This window comes from Heterodontus francisci, chromosome 48 (genome assembly GCF_036365525.1).
Source record: "Heterodontus francisci isolate sHetFra1 chromosome 48, sHetFra1.hap1, whole genome shotgun sequence".
Taxonomy (NCBI): Eukaryota; Metazoa; Chordata; class Chondrichthyes; order Heterodontiformes; family Heterodontidae; genus Heterodontus; species Heterodontus francisci.
The window spans coordinates 8,184,189-8,209,791 of NC_090418.1; the positions used below are offsets into that span (position 1 = coordinate 8,184,189).

General features: G+C 45.4%; 1 protein-coding gene across 1 annotated transcript in view; it reads right to left on the minus strand.

The window, feature by feature from the left end:
- The window catches only part of alox12 (arachidonate 12-lipoxygenase), a 32,561-nt gene extending 22,341 nt beyond the window's left edge, over positions 1-10,220 (minus strand). The window contains exons 1-3 of the mRNA XM_068023973.1: positions 9,485-10,220; positions 3,324-3,522; positions 1,214-1,295 (exon numbers count right to left, since the gene is read on the minus strand). Coding sequence (XP_067880074.1) covers positions 1,214-1,295; positions 3,324-3,522; positions 9,485-9,634 — 431 coding nt within the window. The 5' untranslated portion in view covers positions 9,635-10,220. The remainder of the gene's footprint in view (positions 1-1,213; positions 1,296-3,323; positions 3,523-9,484) is intronic.
- Positions 10,221-25,603: the final 15,383 nt, after the last annotated feature.

Consider the following 25,603-nt stretch of genomic DNA (forward strand, 5'->3'; position numbering starts at 1 on the left):
TGGAGGGTTGGCAATCCTATCCCACCCCATTTTGGAGGAGAAAGTTGGATATGTAAGGCAAAAATTAGATGCCTTTAAGAAGCAGACGTCAGCACTTTGCAATTTGCTCCTCATTCTCATGCCCATATATACCCATTTTCTTTGTTCTAACCCAGAGTTTCCTTCTTCATCTTTCTCTCTCATTCCCTCTCTGCCTTTCTCTCTTCCTCTCTCTCACTTAATTTTTCATTCTAGCTCCTGTTTTCTCAGTCTTCATCTCTCTCTCCCTCCCTCATTCTTCACGGTTTCTCCCTTTCTTTTTTTCTCTCTCCGTCCTACTATCTGCCTCCATTTCTCTCTCATTCAGTCTCTCTTTCTCTCTCTTAAACTGATTTTCTCTCTCTGCCTCCCTCCTCCTGACTTTTTCTCCCTCCCCAAGTGTAACAGGAGCAGTGTCTCATCACCCAAGCTCAGACCAGTTAACTCAACAGAGACTTGGCGTTGAACCTGTGAGCATCCCACTCTGTACAATTCTCCTACTCAGGGAGTAGCAACAATATATTATTTTAAGTGAATTTTCACAGTGAACTACTACTTTTGTTCCTACCAATATTTCAGATGAACACCCCACTCTCCTGACACCTCCAATACCTACACGTGGGAACATCAAAATTTCTAGACAAAAAAGACTAAGGTCTGCCTAGTTCACCTTCTACCATCCTGATACAATCATGAGGTTGTTGGCTAATCACAGTGATCAATCTCTGTCAATGAGTCTACAACAGCCGCAGACATGAAGTGAGGAAGACCCCCAGTAGTGGAGAGCTTTGGGAACCATAAGTCCAAAATCACCTGTTCCCTGCAAGCACGCTATACTCAACACGTCATGTCTCAAATTACTCAGATACTGTATCCCAAAGTGCTAACCCACACTAGTTAGATTGGGAGGCCTGCTTAGGGTGATTTGTGCCAGGGTTTGGCTTTTTGATGCTGTGGACTCATATATAGATAGCACCGAATTCAGGCTGCCTGTTATTGATTGAGATGGGAGCCAGAAAGACAGGAGATTCTCAGTCTGGGCTGAACACAATGTGAAAGTGGGCTGCCGCCTGCACCACATGGAGGATAGATGCCTGAATCAATTTACTGTAACTAGTGAAGGGGAAATATCAGTCGCCTGGCTCTCAATGAACTGCCACCCCATAGGACCATGTATCGTACCGATCACCATTACCTGTACCGCTTCTGTCGTTCCTCCAGTTCCTTCTGACGATGGGACTGAAATATGGGCAACTTGTCATCACAGGGTCGCTTTGCTGTGGAAACCAAGAGATTTTTCAAGTTATAATGTGCACAGGGTCCGCTATTAATACACAGGTACCATTATTTATATACACAGGGTTTGTTCTTAATATACCCAGGACTGTTATTCTCTATAATATACACAGGGGCTGCTTTTCTCCATAATACACAGGGGCTGCTATTCCCTATAATGTACACAAGGTCAGCTCTTCTCTGTAGTATACACAGGAGCTGCTATTCTCTATAATATACATAGGATCTGCCATTCTCTATAATACACAGGGTTTGCAATTCTCTATAATATACACAGGAGCTGCTATTCTCTATAATATAAAGGGGCTGCTATTCTCTGTAATATGCAGGGTCTGCTATTCTTTATAATATACACCCGGGCTGCTATTCCCTCTAACATACATAAGGGCTGCTTTTCTCTGCAATATACAGAAGAGCTGCTATTTGCATTGCATAGAATTACATTACTTTGAATGAACAGCTCAGAAACAAGTTATTCGGCCCAACTAGTTTGGAGAAAATCCCTCAGGCCCAGTAACTGGTCGCAGCAAATGACAGCTTTCTCTCATCCATCTTCTCTAACTCAAAGTGTCCTTGACTGTCTCAGCTTCAACCGGCTCCTTTGTCAGAGAATAATGTGGACTCAGACTTGCAGCATCATCTGGCAATCTGTACTAGAATTTAATTCCACTCCACAAACCCCTCAATAGGTACAAAGATTTTAACGCAAGCCAAGAGAAAGGTTCCAGTGGTGAGGCAGCCTCATTATGAGGCATCCTGATTAGCATGAGGAGGAACTTGCATTTATGCTGCACCTTTCACTTACTTAGGCCACATCAAACACCTCACAATGAAATACTTCTGAAGTGTAATCACTGTTGTTCTGCAAGAATATGCGCAGCAAGACCCCACAAAACAGCAAATGAGTTGAATGACCACTTTTGATGGTGCTATTTGAAGGGAGACTGTTGGCTCAGGACATTGGGAGAATTCCCCATCCCTTCTTCAATAGCTCCATGGGGTCTTTTGCATCTACCTGAGTGGGTAGGTGAGGCCTTGGTTTAACGTCATATTTTGTTTGATAACGTTCCCATGAAGCACCTTGAGACATTTTATGCTATAAATGAAAGCTGTCGTTAACGTTTCATCCCAACGATGGCATCTCTGACAGTGTCGCACTCCCAAAGCGCTGCCTGAGAGTGTCAGCCGAGGGTGTGTGCTCGCAAGCTCAAAGTGGGGCTTGAACCCAGAACTGTCTGTCTTAGAGGTAAAAGTTGTGCAAATTGACACTTGCTCAATTAAGGGGCATTGTGGGAACACAAGGTGGTTATATGACTAATAGAATCCATTGCAGTCCATCTGGCCAGCCCCAAAATTCAACTCACTCCACTTCTTTCTCGCTCGCTATTCCCCACCAGCTTCTGCATCAAGTAATGGAGTCAGAACCAAAGCTATCCTGACACTCTCCTGGCTGACCTCCCATCTTCCCTCCCTTCATAAACTTGAGATCATCCAAAGCCCCTAACCTAACTCACACCAAGTCCTGTTCACCCATCACCCTTGTGCTTGATGGCCTACATTGTCCCCCGGTCCAGCAATGCCTCAATTTTAAAATTCTCATCCTTGTTTTCAAACTCCTCCATGTCCTCGCCCCTCCCTATCTCTATAACCCCCTCCAGCCCCACAACCCTCCGAGATCTCTGCACTCCTCCAATTCTGGACTCTTGTGCATCACTCCACCATTGGCAGCCATTCCTTCAGCTATCTGGGCCCTTAACTCTGGAATTCCCTCCCTAAAACGTTCCACCTCTCTCTCCTCCTTTAATTCACTCCGCACAGCCTACTTCTTTGACCAAGCCTTTGGTCTCCTGTGCAAACAACCCCTGTGTGACTCGGTGTCAAATGTTGTTTGATAACGCTCCGATGAAGCACCGTGGGATGTTTTCACGCAATTTAAGATGCTATGTAAATACAAGATGTTGTTTTTGTTGAATTCAATATCCTACACTGGTCTGTATTCACAGCCATACCTGCTCCTTCTCGAATGCAGATAATGTCCTCCTCACTCAGCCACCTGTAGCAGGGGAAGTGCAGTGTTTCACCTGAGGGGGTCTTCACTATGACATATCGGCAAAACCAGTCATCCTCCACCAGGAACTTCACTTTCTCCAACTGCACCCATCGGATGGAGCCCTGGTCCTTCTCACTTTTGACCTCGTATTCATCCACCTGGCCAATCAAAGCAGAGGACATGTTACAAAGAAAGAAGATAGAGGCATGGAGAAAGTGCAGAAGAATGGATTTACAAGGATGATACCAGAACTGAGAGGATTCAACTATCAGGAAAGGTTGAATAGGCTGGGGCTCTTTATTTCTCCAGAAAAGATTGTGCTGTGACCTGATGGAAGTCTTCAAAATCATGAAAGCATTTGCTAGGGTTGACGTAAGAGATGTTTCCACTTGTGGGGAATCCAAAACCAGAGGCCATAATATAAGATAGTCGCCAATAAATCCAATTGGGAATTCAGGAGAGACTTGTTCACCCAGAGAGTGGTGGGAATGTGAAACTCGCTACTATAGGCTGTAGTTAAGGTGCATAGTATAGATACATTTAAGGGGAAGCTGGATAAACACTTGAGGGAGAAAGGAATAGAAGGATATGTTGATAGGCTGAGATTAAGTAAGTTGGGAGGAGGCTCATGTGGAGCATAAGCACAGGCATGGAGCAGTTGGGCTGAATGGCCTGTTTCTGTGCTGTGAATTCTGTCTAAATTTGCACACTGCAAGGTCCCACATACAGCAATGAGACCAATGACCAAATAATCAGTTTGTGGTGATGTTGGTGAAGGGAGGAATGTTGGCCAGGACCCCTTACAGAAAGAGCTTGCATTTAGATGGAGCCTTTCACAACTTGAGCCTCTTTAGACCATTTGCATGGACTCATGGAGTAGAGCATTGGCACAGTCACATCCCAGGAATGCCAATTGAAGCTGGCTCAGGGCACTCGCTGGTCAGATTGGGAGACCCGACAGAAAGCTAGTCTCTCACTGCTGCCTTGACCTGTGAAAAGCAGTAACTTTACCCACTACCATTATCATTTTGAGTGAGACAGACATAGCCGGGGGGGGGAGTTGAGTGGACAACCAATGTCTGTGGGCACATGCTAATCCTAAAATTCTTTCATGAGTTGTGTGCATTACTGGCAAGGCCAGCATTTGTGGCCTACCTCTTGAGAAGGTGGTAGTGAGCTGCCTTCGTGAACCACTGCAGTCCAAGTTGTGAGGGTATACCCATAGTGCTGTTAGGGAGGGATTTCCAGGTTTTTACGAACTTATGAATTAGGAGCAGGAGTAGGCCACGCGGCACATTGAGCCTGCTCCGCCATTCAACAATATCATAGCTGATCTGATTGTAATCTCAACTCCACACTCCCACCTACCCCTGATAACCTTTCACCTCCTTGCTTATCAATAATCTATCTACCTCTGCCTTAAAAATATTCAAAGACTCTGCTTTCCCCACCTTTTGAGGAAGAGAGTTCCAAAGACTCATGACCCTCTGAGAGAAAATATTTCTCTACATCTCTGTTTTTGACCCAGTGACAGTGAAGGAACATTGATATAGTTCCGAGTCAGGATGGTGCATGACTTGGAGGGGAACTTGCAGGTTGTGGTATTCCTGTGCGACTGCTGCTCTGGTCTTTCTAGGTGGTAGAGGTCGCAGGTTTGGAAGGTGCTATTGAAGGAAGCTTGGCGAGTTGCTGCAGTGCATCTTGTAGATGGTACACACTGCTGTCACTGTGCATCAGTGGTGGAAGGAGTAAATGTTTAAGGCGGTGGATGGGGTACCAACCAAGCAGGCCACTCTGTCCTGGATGGTGTCGAGCTTCTTGAGTGTTGTTGGAGCTGCACCCATCCAGGCAAGTGGAGAGTATTCCATCACACTCCTGACTTGTGACTTGTAGATGGTGGACAGGCTTTGGGGAGTCAGGAGGTGAGTTACTCGCCATAGAATTCCCAGTCTCTGACTTGCTCTTGTAGCCACAGTTATATGGCTGGTCCAGTTAAGTTTCTGGTCAATCATGACCCCCAGGATTTTGATGGAGGGGGATTCAGCGATGGTAATGCTGTTAAACTTCAAGGGGAGATGGTTAGATTCTCTCTTGTTGGGGATGAATGAATAAAAAAGCCCTGTACCATGGTGCCTGGACTGTGGTGCATGCAAACTGAAAGGCTTTTATATAGATATTAGATAAATGTGAAGCTGTTTAAAACAAAATACTTCTAAGATATCATAAGGTACATCTGAAATGCAAGCCTTTCTATGCTCCAATGTAAAAAGAATGCTCCACGGAAGTGCATCCAGTTGAAAAATACACACAGTCCACATTTATGCAGAGATTTCCAAATGGACAAAACCACTTCCTATTTGTACAAGACTTCTGCTGCAGCATAATTATGTGCATCTAAGTGTTGGTCGCAGGGTAGATTGGATTTATTCCACCCACTTCTCTTTGAGTGGCTCCTCACAGTGAGCAGAATGTTCTAGAAACCTGACTGGGAAGTCCCTTCTGCATACAATATTCCCCTTGTTTGGCCTGTTTAACATTTGGCTCATACACCAAATCAAACATTCTTTGATAAGTCAGTCTCTGTGTGCCTACAGGGGTGCAGTTTTATGTCACTCAATGGTACACAGGATGCACTCTGTGCCCAATTGCTTTCATGTTTCATTCATAAACTTACCAGGTCATTCATTGGCTCGGTTGTAAGTGTGTCAATCACCTAATTGGTTTGTAGAATTTCACAGCAAGAATGAACTGGCATTTCTATAGCGCCTTTCATGATCTCAGGACATCCCAAAGGGCTTTACAGCCAATGAAGTGAACAAACAGCAATGATATAGTACCCGATATCAGTGATGTGGGTTGAGAGATAAATATTGAGCAAAGACTCCAGGGAGAACTCCATTAAAGTGGGACTCTTTAAGAATGAATCTTGTCTTCAGCTCAGAAATAACAACAACTTGCATTTATATGCCACCTTTAAAGTGGTAAAACATTCCATGGCAATTCATAGGAACAATTATCAGACCAAAGACCCATATAACATGTCCAGAACCTTGGTCAAAGAGGTAGGTTTTAAGGAACATCTTAAAGGAGGACAGAGAGGCGGAGAGGGTTAAGGAAAGAATTCCAAAGCTTAGGGTCTTGGCAGCTGAAAGCAGAGTTGCAAACGGGTGGAGCGATTAAAATTGGGGAAGCACAAGGGGCCAGAATTGAAGGAATGCAGCGATCTTGAACCACCTTCAAAGCGAGGAGGGGGTGGGTGCGGTGGTGAGGGGGTGGTCTTGTCCTTTTGAAGAAGCTATTTCATACTGACACCCATTTTGAGGGGTCTCTGATCAGTGCAGAAAATAACCTGCCTCCATTTCCTTCCATTAATACCCTAAGCAACACGTAGATGATGGGCCGATGCGGTATTTGAAAGGGCACTCACAGGGGTACAAACAGGTTTATTTAAACAGCAAACACCAATAAAGATAATGGCTCTTGTAATTCAATGTTTGAACACCTGCTGAGCTTACTTCATGGGGAAGTCCGCATCGAGCTAACATCCGCTCCAACGCTTCATGATCAAAGGCCATTCAGCCCCGTCAGCCTGTTCCGCCATTCAGTTAGATCATGGCTGGCCTGTATCTTAACTCCATTTGCTTGTTTTAGCTCCAGATCCCTTAATACCCTTACCTAACAAAAATCTGTCAATCTCAATCTTGAAAGCTTCAACTGACACTCACATCTGCGGCCTTTTGCGGGAGAGAGTTCCAGAATTCCACTACCCTTTGTGTGAATAAGTGCATCCTGACATCACTCCCAAGTGGCCTTGCTCTAATTTTAAGTTTATGCCCCCTTGTTCTTGATTCCCTCACCAGAGGAAGCATTTTCTATCTACCCTATCAAATCTATTCAACATTTTAAAGCCCTCGCTCCAATCCCCCCCCACCCCAATCTTCTAAAGTCAAGGGAATACAAACCAAATCTATGCAACATGTCCATAATTTAAACCTTTTAGCTCTGTTATCATTCTGGTGAACCTTCAAGGCCAATCTAGGTGAAATGATAGAATAGTACGGCACAGAAGGAGGCCATTCAGCATATCGAGTCTGCCTTTTCGAAGAACAATCTAATTAGACCCGCTCCCCCGCTCCTTCCCTGTATCCCCATATCCATGCACTTTTTGTTCTCCTCTTATGTCCAATAGATCCTTCCCGGAGTACAGTGTCCAGAACTGAACACCATACTCCAGATGAGGTCTGACCAAGGCTCTGTAGAACTGAAGCAATACGTTCTATATAGATCTGTTGGAGACTTGGGCGGAGAAATGGCAGATGGAGTTTAATTCGGACAAATGTGAGGTAATGCATTTTGGAAGGTCTAATGCAGGTGGGAAGTAGACAGTAAATGGCAGAACCCTTAGGAGTATTGACAGGCAGAGAGATCTGGGCGTATGTGTCCACAGGTCACTAAAAGTGGCAACGCAGGTGGATAAGGTAGTCAAGAAGGCATACGCGGCATGCTTGCCTTCATCGGTCGGGGCATAGAGTATAAAAATTGGCAAGTCATGCTGCAGCTGTACAGAACTTTAGTTAGGCCACACTTAGAATATTGCGTGCATTTCTAGTCGCCACACTACCAGAAGGACATGGAGGCTTTGGAGAGGGTACAGAAGAGGTTTACCAGGATGTTGCCTGGTCTGGAGGGCATTAGCTATGAGGAGAGGGTGGATAAACTCGGATTGTTTTCACTGGAACGACGGAGGTGGAGGGGCGACATGATAGCGGTTTACAAAGTTATGAGCGGCATGGACAGAGTGGATAGTCAGAAGCTTTTCCCCAGGGTGGAAGAGTCAGTTACTAGGGGACATATGTTTAAGGTGGGAGGGGCAAAGTTTAGAGGGGATGTGCGAGGCAAGTTCTTTACACAGAGGGTGGTGAGTGCCTGGAACTTGTTGCCGGGGGAGGTGGTGGAAGCAGGTACCATAGAGACGTTTAAGAGGCATCTTGACAAATACATGAATAGGATGGGAATAGAGGGATACGGGCCCTGGAAGTGAAGAAGGTTTTAGTTTAGACAGGCATCAAGATCGGCGCAGACTTGGAGGGCCGAATGGCCTGTTCCTGTGCTGTACTGTTCTTTGTTCTTTATTTTTCTTTGTGCCTCCCCTTTGTAATCTGCAGCCCCTGTTTAGATAAAGGCCCTCGTGTCAATGAAGGGGCAGCATTCAAGAGCGCCAGTCAAGAGCGGGTGGTCCATCAAGCTGTCAGGCCAGGCTGGATGTGGCTGGCCTGCGTTCTTGATGGATGAGGCAAAATCCCAAGCAATTGGCATCTTCGGTGTATGGGCACCTCACTCAGGAGTGCACCAGTGGCCAGTGTGCTGTGCCAAATTGGCACCGGTCCAAATCACGGAAAAAAAAAACATTCCCGCGGGTAGCGAGGGCTCAGCACACAAAATCTGGAGGAAGGCATCGCCTTTCCCAAACAAATAGAGGTTGCAGAATTTCTCCATAACCAACAATCCATTAGCAAACTGCTAGCTTTCCCAGCCGTGCTACATGCTGTTTTAAAAGGGAAAAGCTAATTAATTAATTGAGGGAAAACCTCCCACCGTCACAGGGTGTTTTTTTTGTTTAACAAAAGCTTTGATTTGCCAATTTTGTTCCAAACAGGACCCACCTTCTCTCCTGACCCGAGCTCTTGTAAGATCACAGGGCTGCAGCTCAGCGACTGAAAGTTCAGTACTAGCAAAGGTATATTTACACACACTCACACTCACATCCACTAGACACTCAACACTCACACACCACACACAACATACATAGACCACACACTCAACATGGAGACATGTCCACTCCCACACTTTTTTCCCAAAAATATACTTCATTCATAAAAATCTGTCAAATACAATACATGACAAACCAGTTCCAATTTGACATTCCAGAAAGTGCAAAGGAAATCAGTTTCTTTCGATACAGAAAATGAGTAGCCTCACAACTCTTTCCATTCCATTTTACATGCAAAGTACACTCTCACACACAACAAACTCAACACACATCCACTCTCACTTCACACTCGCACACTGAACACACATCCACTCTCATGTTACACCTAAGATGCATTCACACACACTTACACTTCCTCGCTCCAGGTCATTCTGCAGCCACTTATCCAGTTTTGTTCTCTGGCTTGCTCCATTCTCTCCTATCAGCGTGATGTAGATGTAATTGTTTGTTCCTGAATAGTATGTTGTGCCTGTAGCCACTGTGACCCTATAGATGAACATTTCCACAAAAGTGTGGAGCACGGTAAGAAAGGGCTCCTGACTGCAGTAGAGGCAGTTCCTGAGTGAATCAATATGAGGGCAGGGCTATTAAACAGTGGACAAATCCCAGGTGTGTGCTGAACTGCATACCTGTTGAAACAGGTATTTCTTTGCTTTGTAACTTAAAACGCCCACTGGAATTGCTGGATCGTGGAGTTAATTCCTCGTGGTTTAAAGGGCAAACTACTGCTTTAGCAATGGAAGGGCCCCTTTTGAATTACAGTGAAGTCAGTCTGTGGTTGGGTAATCAGAATTGCAAATTCTCACTGTTAGATTGAGCACTTTAGCCCCAGAAATTACAGATGGATGCTCAGGTGATATTCTGCTGTTTTTTTAAAAAATAGAATGCATTCCCAGGATGTGGGTGTCGCTAACCCGTCATTTTTTTGCCCGTCCCTAGTTGCATTGAGTATGGTGATGGGTCGCCTTCTTGAATCGCTGCAGTGTAGCTATCCGATAAAACTGAGTGGCTTGCTAGGCTAATTCAGAGGGCTTTTAAGAGTCAATCACATCTTAACAGAAGCACGAGCCTGTTGATTGCCTCAGTGCTTGCTAAGCGCCCATAAACTATTTTTCACCCTCCCTGGGCCTTTGTGTCAAATACTGACCCATGTCGTCTGTAAATTAAATTTGGCAAATGTAATCCTTGACGGGAGCTTAAATAAGGAATAGTTGTTAATTATTTCACACAATGTGCACTCGGGTTGGAAATAGTCACACATTGTAATGATCAACTGCTTTTGAAGAAGTTGGAATCATTTCCTCATTAACTTTTTTAAAAAAGGAAGTCAAATTCCAGGTTATTACTGAAAGAGTTACACCACAAGATTTCACATTTTAACCCCAAAAAAACTTTTCTGTACAAGAGTTAAAAGCAAAACACCACTAACAACACTACAGTTGGAACCACATAAACTTAAAATATTAACAGAACAGGAAGACAAATCCTTTAAACTCTAAATCTCAACAGAACACTCCTGTTTGACTATTGCTTTCACCTCAAGATTTCCCCTATACGTTACAGGATCTTGGCGGTTTGTTCACTTCTCCTGGGACCAATCCAGTGTACCACAGCTCTTAGGAATTCACTTTGATTCCTTAGTTTCTCAGCTATCTTCCAAGGTATGAGATCATCTCCTGAATTTGGACTACCCCGCTTGAGCACAGGCCTGCCTCAAAACTGAAACACCCTTGGTTCCCGATGGCCTCTTTGCTCTGGAGTCCAACAGCTTTCCAAAAGCCAACTGCTTGTCTGTCAGCAAGCGGACAGATCAAAACATCAACAGGCACCTCGTACATCATCTATCTTCATAGCAATGTGGTACATGTGGGATGTCCCAGATTGAATTTAAATGAATTATTTCCAACTCCAAATCTTCTCTTTGTTCTGGGAAATCATATGAATAATTTAAACCCCTAATTGAGGCAGCTGCAGGCACACAGTCTCCATCAAGAAGTTCAGAGAGGTTCCCATTGTTCAGGGTCTTCACACTTCCCATTATGACCTTACTAAATAAACATGGGCCACCTTTGATTTGTAACCACCCTCGGAGTATGGAGAAGATTGGCTGCTTCATTCCAATGCAACAGCCAGAGTATGAGCTCCTCTTCCCCAGCGTACTTCCCTCCCTTACTCACACAGCTTACACTACAAATAAGGTCCGGAAGTTTGGAGTTCAAAGCAGAAACTGGGCCTTGAGCACATGAGCTGTGGCAACATTCCAGTGCAGTAATGAAGAAGTGCTGCATTACCCAAGAACATAAAAAAATCGGAGCGGGAGTAGGCCATACGGCCCTTCAAGCCATTCAGTAAGATCATGGCTGCTCTTCTACCTCAACTCCACCTTCCCACCCAATTGCTATATCCCCTGATTCCCTTTGTCCAAAAATCTGTTGGTCTCATCCTTGAATATATTCAACAACTGAGCATCCACAGCTCTCTGGGATAGAGAATTCCAAAGATTCACAGCCCTCTGAGTGAAGAAATTTCTCCTCATCGCAGTCCTAAATGGCCGACGCCTTACCCTGAGATTGTGACCCCCTAGTTCGAGACTTTCCAACCAAGGGGAAACAGCCTCTCAGCATCTACCCTCAGAATTGTATACATTTCAATGAGATTACTTATCATTCTTCTAAACTCCAGATAATACAGCCCCATTCTACTCAATCGCTCCTCAAAAGACATTCCTCTCATCCCAAGAGTCACTCCAGTGATGCACTCCCTCTAAGGCAAGTATATCCTTCCTCAGGTAAGGAGACCAAACGGTGCACAGTACCGATGTGGTCTCACCAAAGCAGTATATAATTTCAGCAAGACTTCTTTAATCTTATACTCCAATCTCCTTGCAAGAAAGGCTCATATTCCATTTTCCTTCCCAATTGCTTGCTGTACCTCCATGTTAACATTCTGTGGTCCATGTATCAGGATACGAACTGTGGCTGACACAGCAGTGCAGTACTGAGGGGGCGGGCTGCATTTTCAGAGTTGCCGTCCCTCTCGGATGAGACACACAACTGAGGTCCCGTCTGTGAATGGACTTTGATGATCTCCTGATGCATTTGGATGAAGAGAGGGGAGTCCTGATGCCCTGACCAACATTTGACCAACGACCAAAGCCATCAAATGTGGAAGAATAGCTGCCGTTTTGTTTCTGTTAATTTATTCATTCACAGGATGTGGGCATAACTGGCAAAGCCAGCATTTATTGCCCAACACATGGTAGAGGTGACTAAAACTAGAGGGCATAGATTTAAGGTGAGAGGGAGGAGGTTTAAAGGGGATCAAAGGGGCAAATTTTTCACACAAAGAATAATGGGTATCTGGAATGAGCTGCCTGAGGAGGTGTTGAAGGCAGGAACAGTAGCGATATTTAAGAGGCATCTGGACAGGTACTTGAATGAGCAAGGCATAGAGGGATATGGAATTAATGCAGGCAGGTGGGATTAGTATAGATAGGCATTATGGTTAGCATGGATGTGTGGGCCGAAGGGCCTGTTTCTATGCTGTACGACACGATGACTATTTGCCCTTTTGAAGTTGGCAGCGAGCCACCTTCTTGAATAACTGAACTCTGATTCTTATTGTGATTTTTGTTCTGTAACGGTTTAATACTTCAAAGCCTTTGCTAGGCCATTTCAGAGTCTCGATACACATATAGAAATTATAGAAATCATAGAAGGAGGCCATTTGGCCCATTATGTCCATGCTGTTTGATAAAGAGCTACACAGCCTGGTCCCACCTTTCCTGCTCTAGGTCCGTAGCCCTGCAGATCATGGCTCTTCAAATAGACATCCAAGAGCTTTTTAACTGTGGTGAGAGTTTCTATCTCTACCACCCTTTCAGGCAGTGAGTTCCAGGTCGCTACCACCCACTGGGTGAAAAGATGCTTCATCATCTCCCCTTCTAAGCCTTCTACCAATTACTTCAAATCTATGCCCCCTGGTTTTTGATCCATCTGCTATGGTAAATGGGTTATTCCTATTTACTCTCTCTGGGCCACTCAGAATCTTATACACCTCAATTAAGTTGTCCCTCAGCCTCCTCTGTTCCAAGGAAAACAACCTCAGCCTATCCAATCTTTCCTCATAGCTAAAATTTTCCAGTCCCAGCAACATCCTTGTAAATCCTCCAGTACAATCATATTACTCCTCTAATGTGGTGACCAGAACTGTACATAGTACTCAAGCTGTGATCTAACTAGTGTTATATACAGGTCTAGCATAACCTCCCTGCTCTTATATCCTATGCCTCAGCTAATAAAGGATAGCATGCCATATGCCTTCTTAACCACCTTATCGACCCGTCCTGCTACCTTTAAGGATCTGTGGACATAAACTCCAAGGTCCCTCTGTTCCTCCATAGTACTCATTATCCTCCCATTCATTGTGTATTCCCTTGCCTTGATGACCATCCCAATTGAATTCCATTTTCCATTTTACTGACCAAAGCATCTATATGTTCCTGCAGTCTAAAGCTTTCTTCCTCTCTGCCAACCACACGGCCAATTTTTGTATCAACTTCTTTATCATGCCCCCCTACATTTGAGTTGAAATCATTAATATAAACTACAGAAAGCAAGGGGCTGAGTCCTGAGCCCTGTGGAACCCCACATATAGACCAGACCGGGTAAGGATGACAAGTTTCCATTCCTGAAGAACATCATGAATCTGATAAGTTTTAATGACAATCCAGTAGCTTGATGTTCACCATTACTGATACTAGCTTTTTAATTACAGACTTATTGAATTAATTGAATTCAAATTCACAGGCTGCCCTGGTGGGATTTGTATTCACTTCTCTGGAGGTACTCAAAATCATGAGGGATCTGGATAGAGAGAAACTGTTCCCACTCGTGAAATGATGGAGAACGAGAGGGCGCAAATTTAAAGTATTTGTTAAGGGAAGCAAAAGTGACATGAGGAAAAACTTTTTCACGCAGCGAGTGGTTAAGGTCTGGAATGCGTTGCCTGAGAGTGTGGTGGAGACAGGTTCAATTGAAGCATTCAAGAGGGAATTAAACAGTTATATGAAAAGGAAGAATGTGCAGGGTTGCGGGGAGAAGGCGGGGCAATTGCTCATTCAGAGAGCCAGTGCGGACACGGTGGGTTGAATGGCCTCCTTCTGCACTGTAAGGATTCTGTGATTACTAGTCCAACAACAAGATCGTTATGCCTCCGAACCCACTTTGCCAGTGTAGCAATATAATTTTGAACGTAGGGTAAACCTTTCATCCGAAAAGATAATCTGTTCTCAGTGGCATTGCTCAAGGAAAAATTGTTGGCGATTTTCTCCCTCGTCACTTCAATTTAGCACTATATCAGCTCAAAACTTATTTGTTTCTTTTCACACTTCCCTCCGAGCATGAAATCGCAAGCGATTAGATAGGAATTAGCTGGGTGAATGGGTTTATGGAGCACGATGAGTTGGTCATGTTGCCTTTGGGGAGCAGAGTCAGAATTAGAGGAGGTATCTGCAGTGATGGGATGGCTCAAGATTTGGCACTACAGAAGCATATCAGGCAAAACGTGACACTGAGCCACATAAGGAGATGTTATGGCAGATGGCCCAAAACTTGGTCAAAGAGATAGGTTTTAAGGAGCAGCTTAAAGGAGGAGAGAGGTGGAGAGGTTGTGGAGGGGAATTCTGGAGCTCATGGCCCAGGCAGCTGAAGGCACGGCCGCCAATGGTGGAGCGATTAAAATTGGGGATGTGCAAAAGGCCAGGACTGGAGGAGCGCAGCGATCTCGGAGGGTTGTGGGAGTGGAGGAGGTTCGCGAGATAGGGAGGGGCAATGCCTTGGAGGAATACATAGATCTGTGTGTGACAGATTACAGAGACAACAACTCCCCCTTTGGTATGATTTATTTTTCTAAGAATTAAGGAAAATTCTTGACAGGTGCCCCTGAATGTAATGTTTGCCAGAAAGTGCTGGCTGCAGTTATGTGTGATTTATCAGTAAATTCAATTGAAAGAGCACTCTCCTGTCCCAACATGCAGGAAATTCAGGCACTGGAGCTGTAGTTGTGTCATTAACCTTAGGCAAGCACTGATGTTGAAGATTTGACTCAGAGGAGGCTCGGTGAGTCATATTACCTACTCCTGCTCTCATTTCTTATGATCCTGCCATTATCTTTCTGGCCACTATGGTGCCCAGTGAGGCTGCTCATGAGACTGGAAATGTCAAAGTAACTCACCTCCTGACTCCTCAAAGCCTTTCCACAACCTACAAGACACAAGTCTTGCCTGGATGAGTGCAGTTCCAACAACACTCAAGAAGCCCAACACCATCCAGGACAAAGCGGATCCCTGATTGACACTCCATCCACCACCTTAAACATTCACCGTCTCCACCACCAATGCACCGTGGCTGCAGTGTGTACAATGTAAAAGATGCACTGCAGCAACTCGCACAAGGCTTTTTCTTCGGCACCTTCCAAACCCAAGACCTCTACCACCTAGACGGACAAGGGCAGAAGGCACATGGGAACACCACCACCTCCAAGGCACGCACCATTCCAAATTGGAACTACATCATTGCTTCATCATTACTGGGACAAAATCCTGGAACTCCCTTCCTAACAGCACTGTGGGTGCACCTACACCACAATGACTGCAGCAGTTCAAGAAGGCGGCTCACCACCAGCTTCTCAAGGGCAATTAGTAAGGGACAATAAGTCCCAGCCCCACTAGTGACGCCCACATCCTGTGAATGAATACATTTTTAAAAAGCAGCTTAGTTGGTGGAGAGCTGGGCCAACGTGTAGCCAGAAGAAAGATGGCGGCTTCTCCATGCCAAACGCCGTCCCTTTGTCTTTGATGTCTTGGGTGCACAAGCGCCACATAGTTTACTCTGTGGAACTGCAATTAGATCCTACTTGCACAGCACAAACATGGAGTTTGGGATCACAAGCTGGAGCTGTGTAAGAGAGCCTCTCGGTCCATCAGAATTCAGCCGGCCAGAATACTGACATCAAAGGGTGTTCAAACTGTACCTTTCAGTCACAGACAGACCCAAGCACTATCAAAGAAAGAAAGACTTGACATTACCAGACATTGAGAGTGGAGGAGCTCGCCTTCCAGGTTGACTGCTAAGATGGCCGAATACACAAACGGATGTGGTCACACCCCCTAGTCATATGACTAACCTGTTCGGCAACCTGAGTTTTTTGAATTTGAACCTGCTACAGAGAATTTGAACTCAGAAAGCTCCTGGCTCCTGGATTGGAAAATTCTCTCTCCTGTCTGCTCCCATCTCTTTCTCACCAGCTTTGGAATCCATTGAAGACACATGAACCCGAAGAGAGAAAAGTCTCCTACAGTGAACAAGGTTTAAGAAGAATACTGGGCCCCAACGAAAAGGAAGAATTACCTACAAGCAAGGACTCTACAGTGAGCTCGAAGCAGAGGAACAAGAAACCCTTCAGATATTGCCTCAAACCCCTTCACTTATTTTTCTTCTGCTCTTTGCATGTATGTATCACATATGCATGCTAGCATGGGCGCATTGTGTATCCGTAGGCATCAACCGAATTAGAGTTTAAGTTTTAACAAATTTCACTTTTCTTCTTTAAACCTAAGAAAGCCGTTTGTGCTGGTTTCGTTACCTTATAATTGGAAAGCAGTGAATCAGGCTTCACCAAGGGGGATTTCATTCGGGTGAGTGATGAAAAGTGGCTTTCACATAAGTTGTAGCAAACTGTATCAAAAACCTTGACAATTCAAGGAACGCTGCTCAAGTTTGGACCCAAAACTCAGCCAACTGGTCTTGTTGGAACCAAGGTTCCTGCTAAGCTATGTATGTACACAGCCGTGCCGGATCCTGGAAGGACCCACACAGACTTTGTTCCATTTAAATACTGTGCATACGGCACGCAAAAAAAATTTAAAGGGATTGTGCATTGGAAACACTGGCCTCGCATTACATTGAAATTTTAAAGGGAACATTCGTTGGGACTCAAGTTTGAGCCTGCCGTCAGTTCAGATGTCCAGGACTTGTCTGCAACAGAGGTACTGCAGGAAAATTTGTGCAAGGGTAGCACACCCAGCAGTTTGCGTTTCACTAGGTACAGAACGGACCTCTCCTGCCATTTTAACCTAAATCTATTAATTATTAAAGCACCACTCTCATTTTGATCATTCCTTCCCAATTTAACATTTCCCAGAAACTGCAAAGTTCAAGAACGTGGAGGGGTACTTCGTTTTCATTCTTACATGGGATGTGGGCGTGGCTGGAAAATCCAGCATTTGTTGCCCTTGACAACTGAGTGGCTCGCTCGGCCATTGCAGAGGGCATTGCTGTGGGTCTGGAGTCACATGTAGGCCAGACCAGGTAAGGATGGCAGATTTCCTTCCCTAAAGGACATTAGTGAACCAGATGTGTTTTTATGACAATCAATGTGATAGTTTCATGGCGCCATTACTGAGAGTCGCTTTCAATTCCAGATTTTAAAAAAATTAGTTACTTGATTAATTAATTGAACTTAAATTCCACCAGCTGCCATGGTGGGATTTGAACCCATGTCCCCAAGGTATTAGCTGGGGCCTCTGGAATACTAGCTCAATCATACCATCACCTACACCACCATCTCCCCTTTACCCAGAAGCAAACTTACCCCACAGTGGTTTTAGTAAATGCAGTTCTTGGCCTTGGGTGTTACTTGGTCTTGTAACCACTGTACCTGCAAACTACATCATGTTCACTTTCTAAGTCAACTTTTCTCTTCCTCCAGAGACATTATTTTCAATACATCTTATTGTACTTAACATCAACCACGTCTAAAAATAGGATTGCCTACGCAGTTGCTTTGAATATTTTGCTTCCTCGAGGTATTAATAATTTAGCTACATTGTGTCATGCGTTTGAGCTTTAAATTGGTATCAATTTAAAGACAAATCATCAAGTTTACAGGAACTGGATCTGTGAAGTCTGTGAAACTGGTGAAAATAAAGTCAAGGCTTTCTCAATAAAATGACTGTTTGCAAAGCATAAAATAATTTGAATTCCCGCCAAAAAAAAACTAGTACAAAAGTCACAAGTAACACCTTGAAAGATAGCAGCAAGGTCAGGACAAAGGAGGAGAAAATCTTGGGCAAGAACAGGAAAAGTTTTTTTTTAAAAAAGCTGAACGTTTTAACTTAAGGAATATTCCAGCACGCTTAGGTGACCTGCCTTCGCTACCTGTAATGTCGGATCAGTAGCGGTCTGGTAATATTCTTCATTGCAAGCCTTTCTTTTAATTTTAAACTATCTTCACAAAGCTAGCAGGAGATGAACTGACCAAAATGTTTAAACCCGATCAGCGAAAGTTATTTTATTTAACAGCCCAGAGCAATATGCCGGTAACTGAGAGTTTGCAGTTTCTAATTTAATGCAAATCAGAAAATTGCGGTGAAAGGGGAGAAAACAAATAAGGGAGTGCGTGGGAGAGAGCACGAGCAGAGGGGGCATGCAAGAGGACCCGCCATTAGATAATTTCGCCAGAGATGTCTTGCATACGTAACACAGTGTGGAACCCCTTCCCTAGATCTTTTGCCAATGATTTTAAAACTATGTCCCCTGGTTATCGAGCCACTTGCCAGAGGCGATAATATTTCTCTATCTACTCTATCAAAATCTCTCACCTTGGAAACCTCTATTAGGTCGTCTCTTAACCTTCCCTGTTTCAAGGAGAACAGTCTTAACTTTTTCAACCTCTCCTGATAAGTGAAATCTATCATTATTGGTGGCATCCTGGTAAACCTCCACTGTACACTTTCTAAAGTCTTTATATGTTTCTTGAAGTGTGGTTCCAAAACTTGTCCATAATGTTTCAGCTGAGGCCCAACCAGCGAATTATAAAGTTTGAGCAGATTGAGTGGGTTTCTGACTCAACCACCTGGCAGTGAATACCATAAGCAAACAGGAAACCTCATCCATGCAAGGCACATAATTTCACCAAACACCAGCTGCCCGGTAGAAAGGAGCATCTCATCTTTATTCTAGAAAGAAAGTTACACCAAGCTTGGCTGCACTTTGGAATGTCTGCCTGATATTGATTGTTCAGTTCCTGTTGTTGCCTGGACCAATCTGTCCCACTGCCAGGAGCAAATACTTCGCTCTCCAACCCCTTTAAGGCCAACCCTCCCGACTTGTTATGGTGATTGGTGCAGTCATCCATTTTCGCACTCAGGGCTACCTTTAAGAAAGAGAGGGGGAGAGCCCCTCACCTCACAAGAGTTGGCACAGGCGGTTTTAAAGCAAATGTTTCACAATCAAAGTAAAGAAACCACTTCATTTGTAGAATGTTCCAGAATTCAGGCAGTTCTTTTTTATAGAGTCATTGAGAGATACAGCACCAAAACAGGCCCTTCGGCCCACCAAGTCTGTGCCAACAATCAACCACCCATTTATACTAACCTACGTTCATCCAATTTTTTCCCTCTCACATCCCCACCTTCCCTCAATTCTCCTCCCACCTACCTACACTAGGGGCAATTTTTTACAATGGTCAATTTATCTATCAACCCGCAAGTCTTTGGCATGTGGGAGGAAACCGGAGCACCCGCAGGGAACCCACGCAGTCACAGGGAGAACTTGCAAACTCCGCACAGGCAGTACCCAGAACTGAACGCGGGTCACTGGAGCTGTGAGGCTGTGGTGCTAACCACTGTGCCACTGTGCCAATGCTCTCCTTTTTCCTGGTTAAAGCTCTCACTCTTGCTTTCTTTAAAATGTTTTGCTTCAAGCTGTCAGTGGTGGCTCAGTTGGCAGCTTCCTCTGGCCTCTTAGTCCAATATTTGTGAGTTCAAATCCCACTCCAGAGACCCTGAACACTTAAGGCTGTGAGAATAAGAAATACTGAAATGTTGTTTCTACAGCTTGTGGAAAATTACCGAGAAGTCATTTCTACATAACATAATGAAATCACTGAAAAAGAGAACTGATAAGGATATGTAAGTAAAGACCTTGAGACAGTACAGCAGTTAAAAATTGTGCTTAGGCAGAGAAAAGAAAAACAGCAAGAGTTAGAACAAAGGATGTAGTGAATAAGAAACTGCCCCACTAAGATAAAGGCTGACAGCTGCAAGTTAAAACACACAATGGAGAGCCACATAAGGTAAAACAAAAACAAGAGTCAGGGGCTAGAAAGTTAGAGTAGGGGAGAAGTAAACAGAGGAGGAGACTGTAGCAACTATAGGATAGGTTAGTGTCATAATATGTTATAACCAATAATGTAAACTAAAGGCGTGGAAAAATGGATTTGTATTGTATAAACATGAACTGAATATGTTGATCGGTGTGCCTGCTTGTAGGACACCCGATCTTGCAAGAACGTTAAATAAACTTACTTCTTCAGAGTTTGACTTGGTGTAAATTATTATTAAGTGGGCTACGTTTCTCACAAGGCTGAAACTCCAGTACTGTAGGAGCACTGTATTGTCGGAGGTGCTATCTTTTGGATGGGACATTAAACCTGTCTGCCCTCTCAGGTGGATGTAAAGGATACCATGACATTTTTGGAAGAGAAGGGGAGTTCTCCACAAGTGTCCTCGGCCAACATTCATCCCTCAACCTAAAACAGGTGATCTGGCCATTTATTTCTTGTGGTTTGTGGGATCCCATTGTTTGAAAGTTGGCAGCCATTTTTCAACATTACCGCATTTCAAAAAGCACTTCATTGGTTGTAAAGCACTTTGGACTATCCTGAGGTTATGAAAGGCACGATATAAATGCAAATCTTTCTTTTAATAACTTACCACTGCCTCTGCGAGATGATTTGTCACAAAATTTAACAAACTGCATTGCTTTCACGGAGGACGTAGATTATTTAATCTATTAGCTTCCTTTCAGTGATGGCAATATCTCTTGTTTTGTTGTCTCCCCTTTCCTGGTTGTATTCCCTCTCCCCCCTCACTCTCATTTCTCCTCGCCCTCTCCCACACTTCTTCCTCTCTCTCCTCCCTGTCTCCTTCCTCTCCCCTCCCCCCTCTCTTCTTATCCTCTCTTTCTTTCCCTCCTTTCCCACCCTCTCTCTCCTCGCCTTTCCCCTCCCCTCATCTCTCCCTATCCTCCCTTCCCTCCCTCTCCTCCCTCCCTCACTCTCCTTCCATCCGTCCCCTAGTCCCTTGTGTGTTGTTGGGTTGGACTGGGCCTCACACTATATCTCTTCCGATTTGCGTCTTTGCCCAACTTTTCCAAATCACTTTTGTTGCGGAAGTGACCCTCTCAAGTTTCCCCGTGCCCCCTCCCCGAGCACCGTATGTGGGTTCACATGTCCTGCTGTATAGGGGGCAGGGGAAGGTGACTTTGTAAGGATTAGATCTGAAAACACAGAACCTGCTGCAAGATTACTACAAAGCACCATGCGCTAAAATTGCCCCTAATGGACGGTCACTCATTACTGACAATCTAATTCCTTTGGCCACTGCTCATTGCCCATTTCCCCTGTAAATATTTCCAGGAGATGTTTGAGTTGGGTTGTGACAGGAGCCAGTCCCCGCTGACTGTCCCCGTGCTCATGGTATAGAGCCTTTCTTGAACTCGGGACGTCCCAAAGCGCTTTACAGCGAATGAAGTGCAGTCACTGGTGTACTGGCGGAGCAGAGGGAGAGGGAGAGAACGCACAGCGCTGCCCAGGGTAGCGGGTGCAAGCTGCCATGTAGCAGAGGGTGGATTAAGAAGCTGGAGGAATTTGTAAACAGAGAGGGAGTTTGTGCCTTGACACAGGGAAGCCAGTAGAGGACAGCAAAGACCAGGACTGACTGAGGAGAGTATTTTCCACATCCACTCGCCTCAACATGACGGAGGGAACAGGAGAGGGAAAGTGACTGGGGGTCTGAGAGATGGAATTAAATGGTGGAAGAGGCTCGAGGGGCTAAATGACCTCCTCTTGTTCTCATATTCCTGTGAAAAACCCAAAGAGTTTGGAGCCTTTGCCTTTTTCTCAACTCAAGCCCATTCCATATATGATTTGAGGTGTGTGAATTTCAATGGGCAGATGCTGACACTCATCACTGAGCAGATTGGTAGTTACCATGAGTATGACCACAAGAGATCAGCTGGTGCATATTGGAAAAACGTTTCAAAGCTCGTCTCTCTCATCAAAGCCCCCAATCCCACTCCCTCCAGCCCACTGACTCCCACCCCTTGGGTTTTGGACTTCGCGAACAGTGCAGAGAACGCCATTAGGAGCTTCCCTGAAGATAGCCAGTGCAGACTGATATTCACAAGCTGTGGCTGCAGATACCTGGGTCTGACTTTTCGCCAAGGAGGCTACAAACAGCAACCAGGTTTGTTTCTGGGTCAGAAACCCACCTCTGATGGGTTTCTGACCCAGAAACAAACCTGGTTGCTGTTTGTAGCCTCCTCTGATGGGTTTCTGATGGGGGGAAACTGATTCAAGTTAAGATTTTCGCATAGTGGCACTGGGGGTGGGAACAGAGGCGGGACAGATGAAGCGAGGGACTCGTTTCCCTATCGTAGCCATCACTGAGGCTGCTGGCTGTCCTGAGTGAGAGATCTGCAGTTTGTGCCAAAGCCTTCCACTGTGCCAGAGGGAAGCGAGATGTCACAGGGGAGCAAGCTTGGCATCCTGGACAGGGCTGCCCCTCGCTTCATCGATGCCAACCTGGAGCTAATGCTGGAGGCCATGAGGGAGAGGAGGGAGGTTGTCTTCCCAGAGGGTGGCAGGAGGAGGCCACCTCGTCATGCAGCAGAGGCACCTCTCTCTTCAGCGTCATCTGCCTCCACCTCCTTCCTTCTCCTCCTCTCTCACCTCCTAATCCTGCTCCTCCCCCGATGAGCTATCTCCTTCTGGGGCCTCATTGTCCTCAAGGTCCACACCTCTCTGGAGCCTCATGTAATGGACAGCGCAACAGACCACCACAATGACTGAGAACCTTGCAGGACGGTATTGGCAGGCGCCACCCAACCAGTCCAGGCGCTGGAAACACATCTTCAGAAGCCCGATGGTCTGCTCAATGGTTAGCACACTGAACAGGTGGCGTTGGTTGTATTGCCTCGGTGCCTCTGCTTGAGGCTCCCATATAAGGATCAGTAGCCATCTATTCTATCCTCTCGGATCCATCCACACACTTTGGGCATTGGAGTGAAAATGTAAGGCAGGCTGGTCTGCCGGAGGATGAAGCGGTCATGGCAACCGCCAGGAAAGTGAGCATACGCTTTGAGGATGCTCTTATTGTGGTCGCAGAGTAGCTGGATGTTGGGGGAGCAGAAACCCTTCCTGTTGATGAAGCTAATGGCCAGTCACTGCGCGCCTTTTTGGCCACAGGAGTGGTGTTACGACTCGGTGAGAAAGGTGTCTAGGGCTCCCTTTCAGCCTTCACCTGGTCTTACAGTAACAAGATTTAATTTTTAAACACACCATCTTTTTAGCTCTCCCTTGGTGAATCCTCGTTCACCGCTGTCCAATTATAAGGCAAAGAAACCAGCACAAACAGGCTTTCTTAAGTTTAAAGAAGAAAAGTTGAAATTTGTTAAACTTAAACTTGAACACTAATTCAGTTAACGCCTACGGATATGGACAGGGCTTTAACTTATCCCAAGTTACATCAACCTGGCTTGGAGAGCTACTAGCTTCAGTTGCAGACAATAGTCATAGAGTTATACAGCACAGAAACAGACCCTTCGGCCCATCGTGTCTGTTCCAGCCATCAAGCACCTATCTATTCTAATCCCATTTTCCAGCACTTGGCCCTTAGCCTTGTATGCTATACCATTTCAAGTGCTAAATACTTCTTAAATGTTGTGAGGGTTCCTGCCTCTACCACCTCTTCAGACAGTGTGTTGCAGATTCCAACCACCCTCTGGGTGAAAAAATGTTTCGTCAAATCCACTCTAAACCTCCTGCCCCTTACCTTAAATCTATGCCCCCTGGTTATTGACCCCTCCGCTAAGGGAAGAGGTTTCTTCCTATCTATCCTATCAATGCCCCTCATAATTTTGTATACCTCAATCAGGTCCCCCCCCTCAGCCTTCTCCATTCGAAGGAAAACAACCCTAGCCTATATAGTCTCTCTTCATAGCTGAAATGCTCCAGCCCAGGCAACATTCTGGTGAATCTCCTCTGCACCCTCTCCAGTGCAATCACATCCCTCCTATAGTGTGGTGCCCAGAACCTGTACACAGTACTCCAGCTGTGGCCTAACTAGCGTTTTGTACAGCTTCGTCATAAGGGTCCCAGCACCCATCCCTGCGAGACATCACTGGTCACAGGCTTCCACTCGCAAAAACAACTCGGTCACTGAGTGCCCACTCTCCCTGCCACCTGCACCCCCTTTCTAAGTGCTGAGTCCCCCTTTGCCCACTGAACCTTTTATAGGGCTGGAGTGATTCTCCCCACTCTTTACCTGCTCCCTTCAGCTGATCTCTTTCAGAAGGCATGTGCTGCCCATGCGCCCACTTTAAAAATTTCAACTTCAAACCTTAACATCATCTTAACGAGCTTTAAGCAGCTTTAATAGTCCTCTGTTGGGAGGAGAGCGGGATCCCTGCCTTGATAATTTTTACTGGCATTGGGAACAGCACCTTGAAACAAACACGCCACCCAGCACTGGAATTTTCAGGGGCCCCCCTCCCCCATTTCCATTTCTGACTTTGGGGGGGGGTCCTAAAAATTCAGCCCTTTGAAATTTTACTATGTCAAAGTCACTATATAAATGCAATGGTTGTTGTTTGGGGTAAATATTATTCTTCACTGAAATTGGACCTGATCACATCAGCCAAGCTGCTTAAGGGAAAATGGACCATCTTTGATTCCGTGTGACACCTTAAGCTCCCTGGTTGTCACACGTACAATAAGTTGAATTTTCCAAATGCACCAGGATGTCTACCCCTGCTCCACTCCACTGGATCATTTACTGGTTGATCGCACGCACATCTGCAGCCTACAAGTTACCCGCGTAGACTACAAAGCGGCCAAATCCCTGCCTTAGGAGAGGGAAGGGCAAAGAGTTGGGCAGGTGGAACCAGAGAGGATCAGGGAGAAGACCCAGGAGGTCGAGGCTGAGATGGCGGAGCAGAGGGAGAGGTGTGGGGTGTGTGGAGTGGGGGTTGGGGGTGAATGCACAGAGCTAGCCAGGGTAGCCGGAGAGAGAAAGTGACGGAGGTTCTGAGAGATAGACTAGAGGATGGGATTTTGGACATTCAGGGAGCAGTCAGTAGGATGTAGCCTTTCAATCCTTTACAATCTTACAATAGGACAAATGTGGTGAGTGAAGGGTAACTCCTGAGGGCAGGAACAGAGACTGTACAGGAAGCAGTAATGCTGTAATCCTTTCCCTCGCCCTAACCTTGCTCTTGCTCTGGGCCCTTTAACACTGAGGGCTTTTTTCTGTCTTCTTCCAGGTTCAATGTCTCCTCCTTTAAGATGCTCCTTAAAACCTACCTCTTCGATGAAGCTTTTGGTCACCTGTCCCAATATCTACTTAC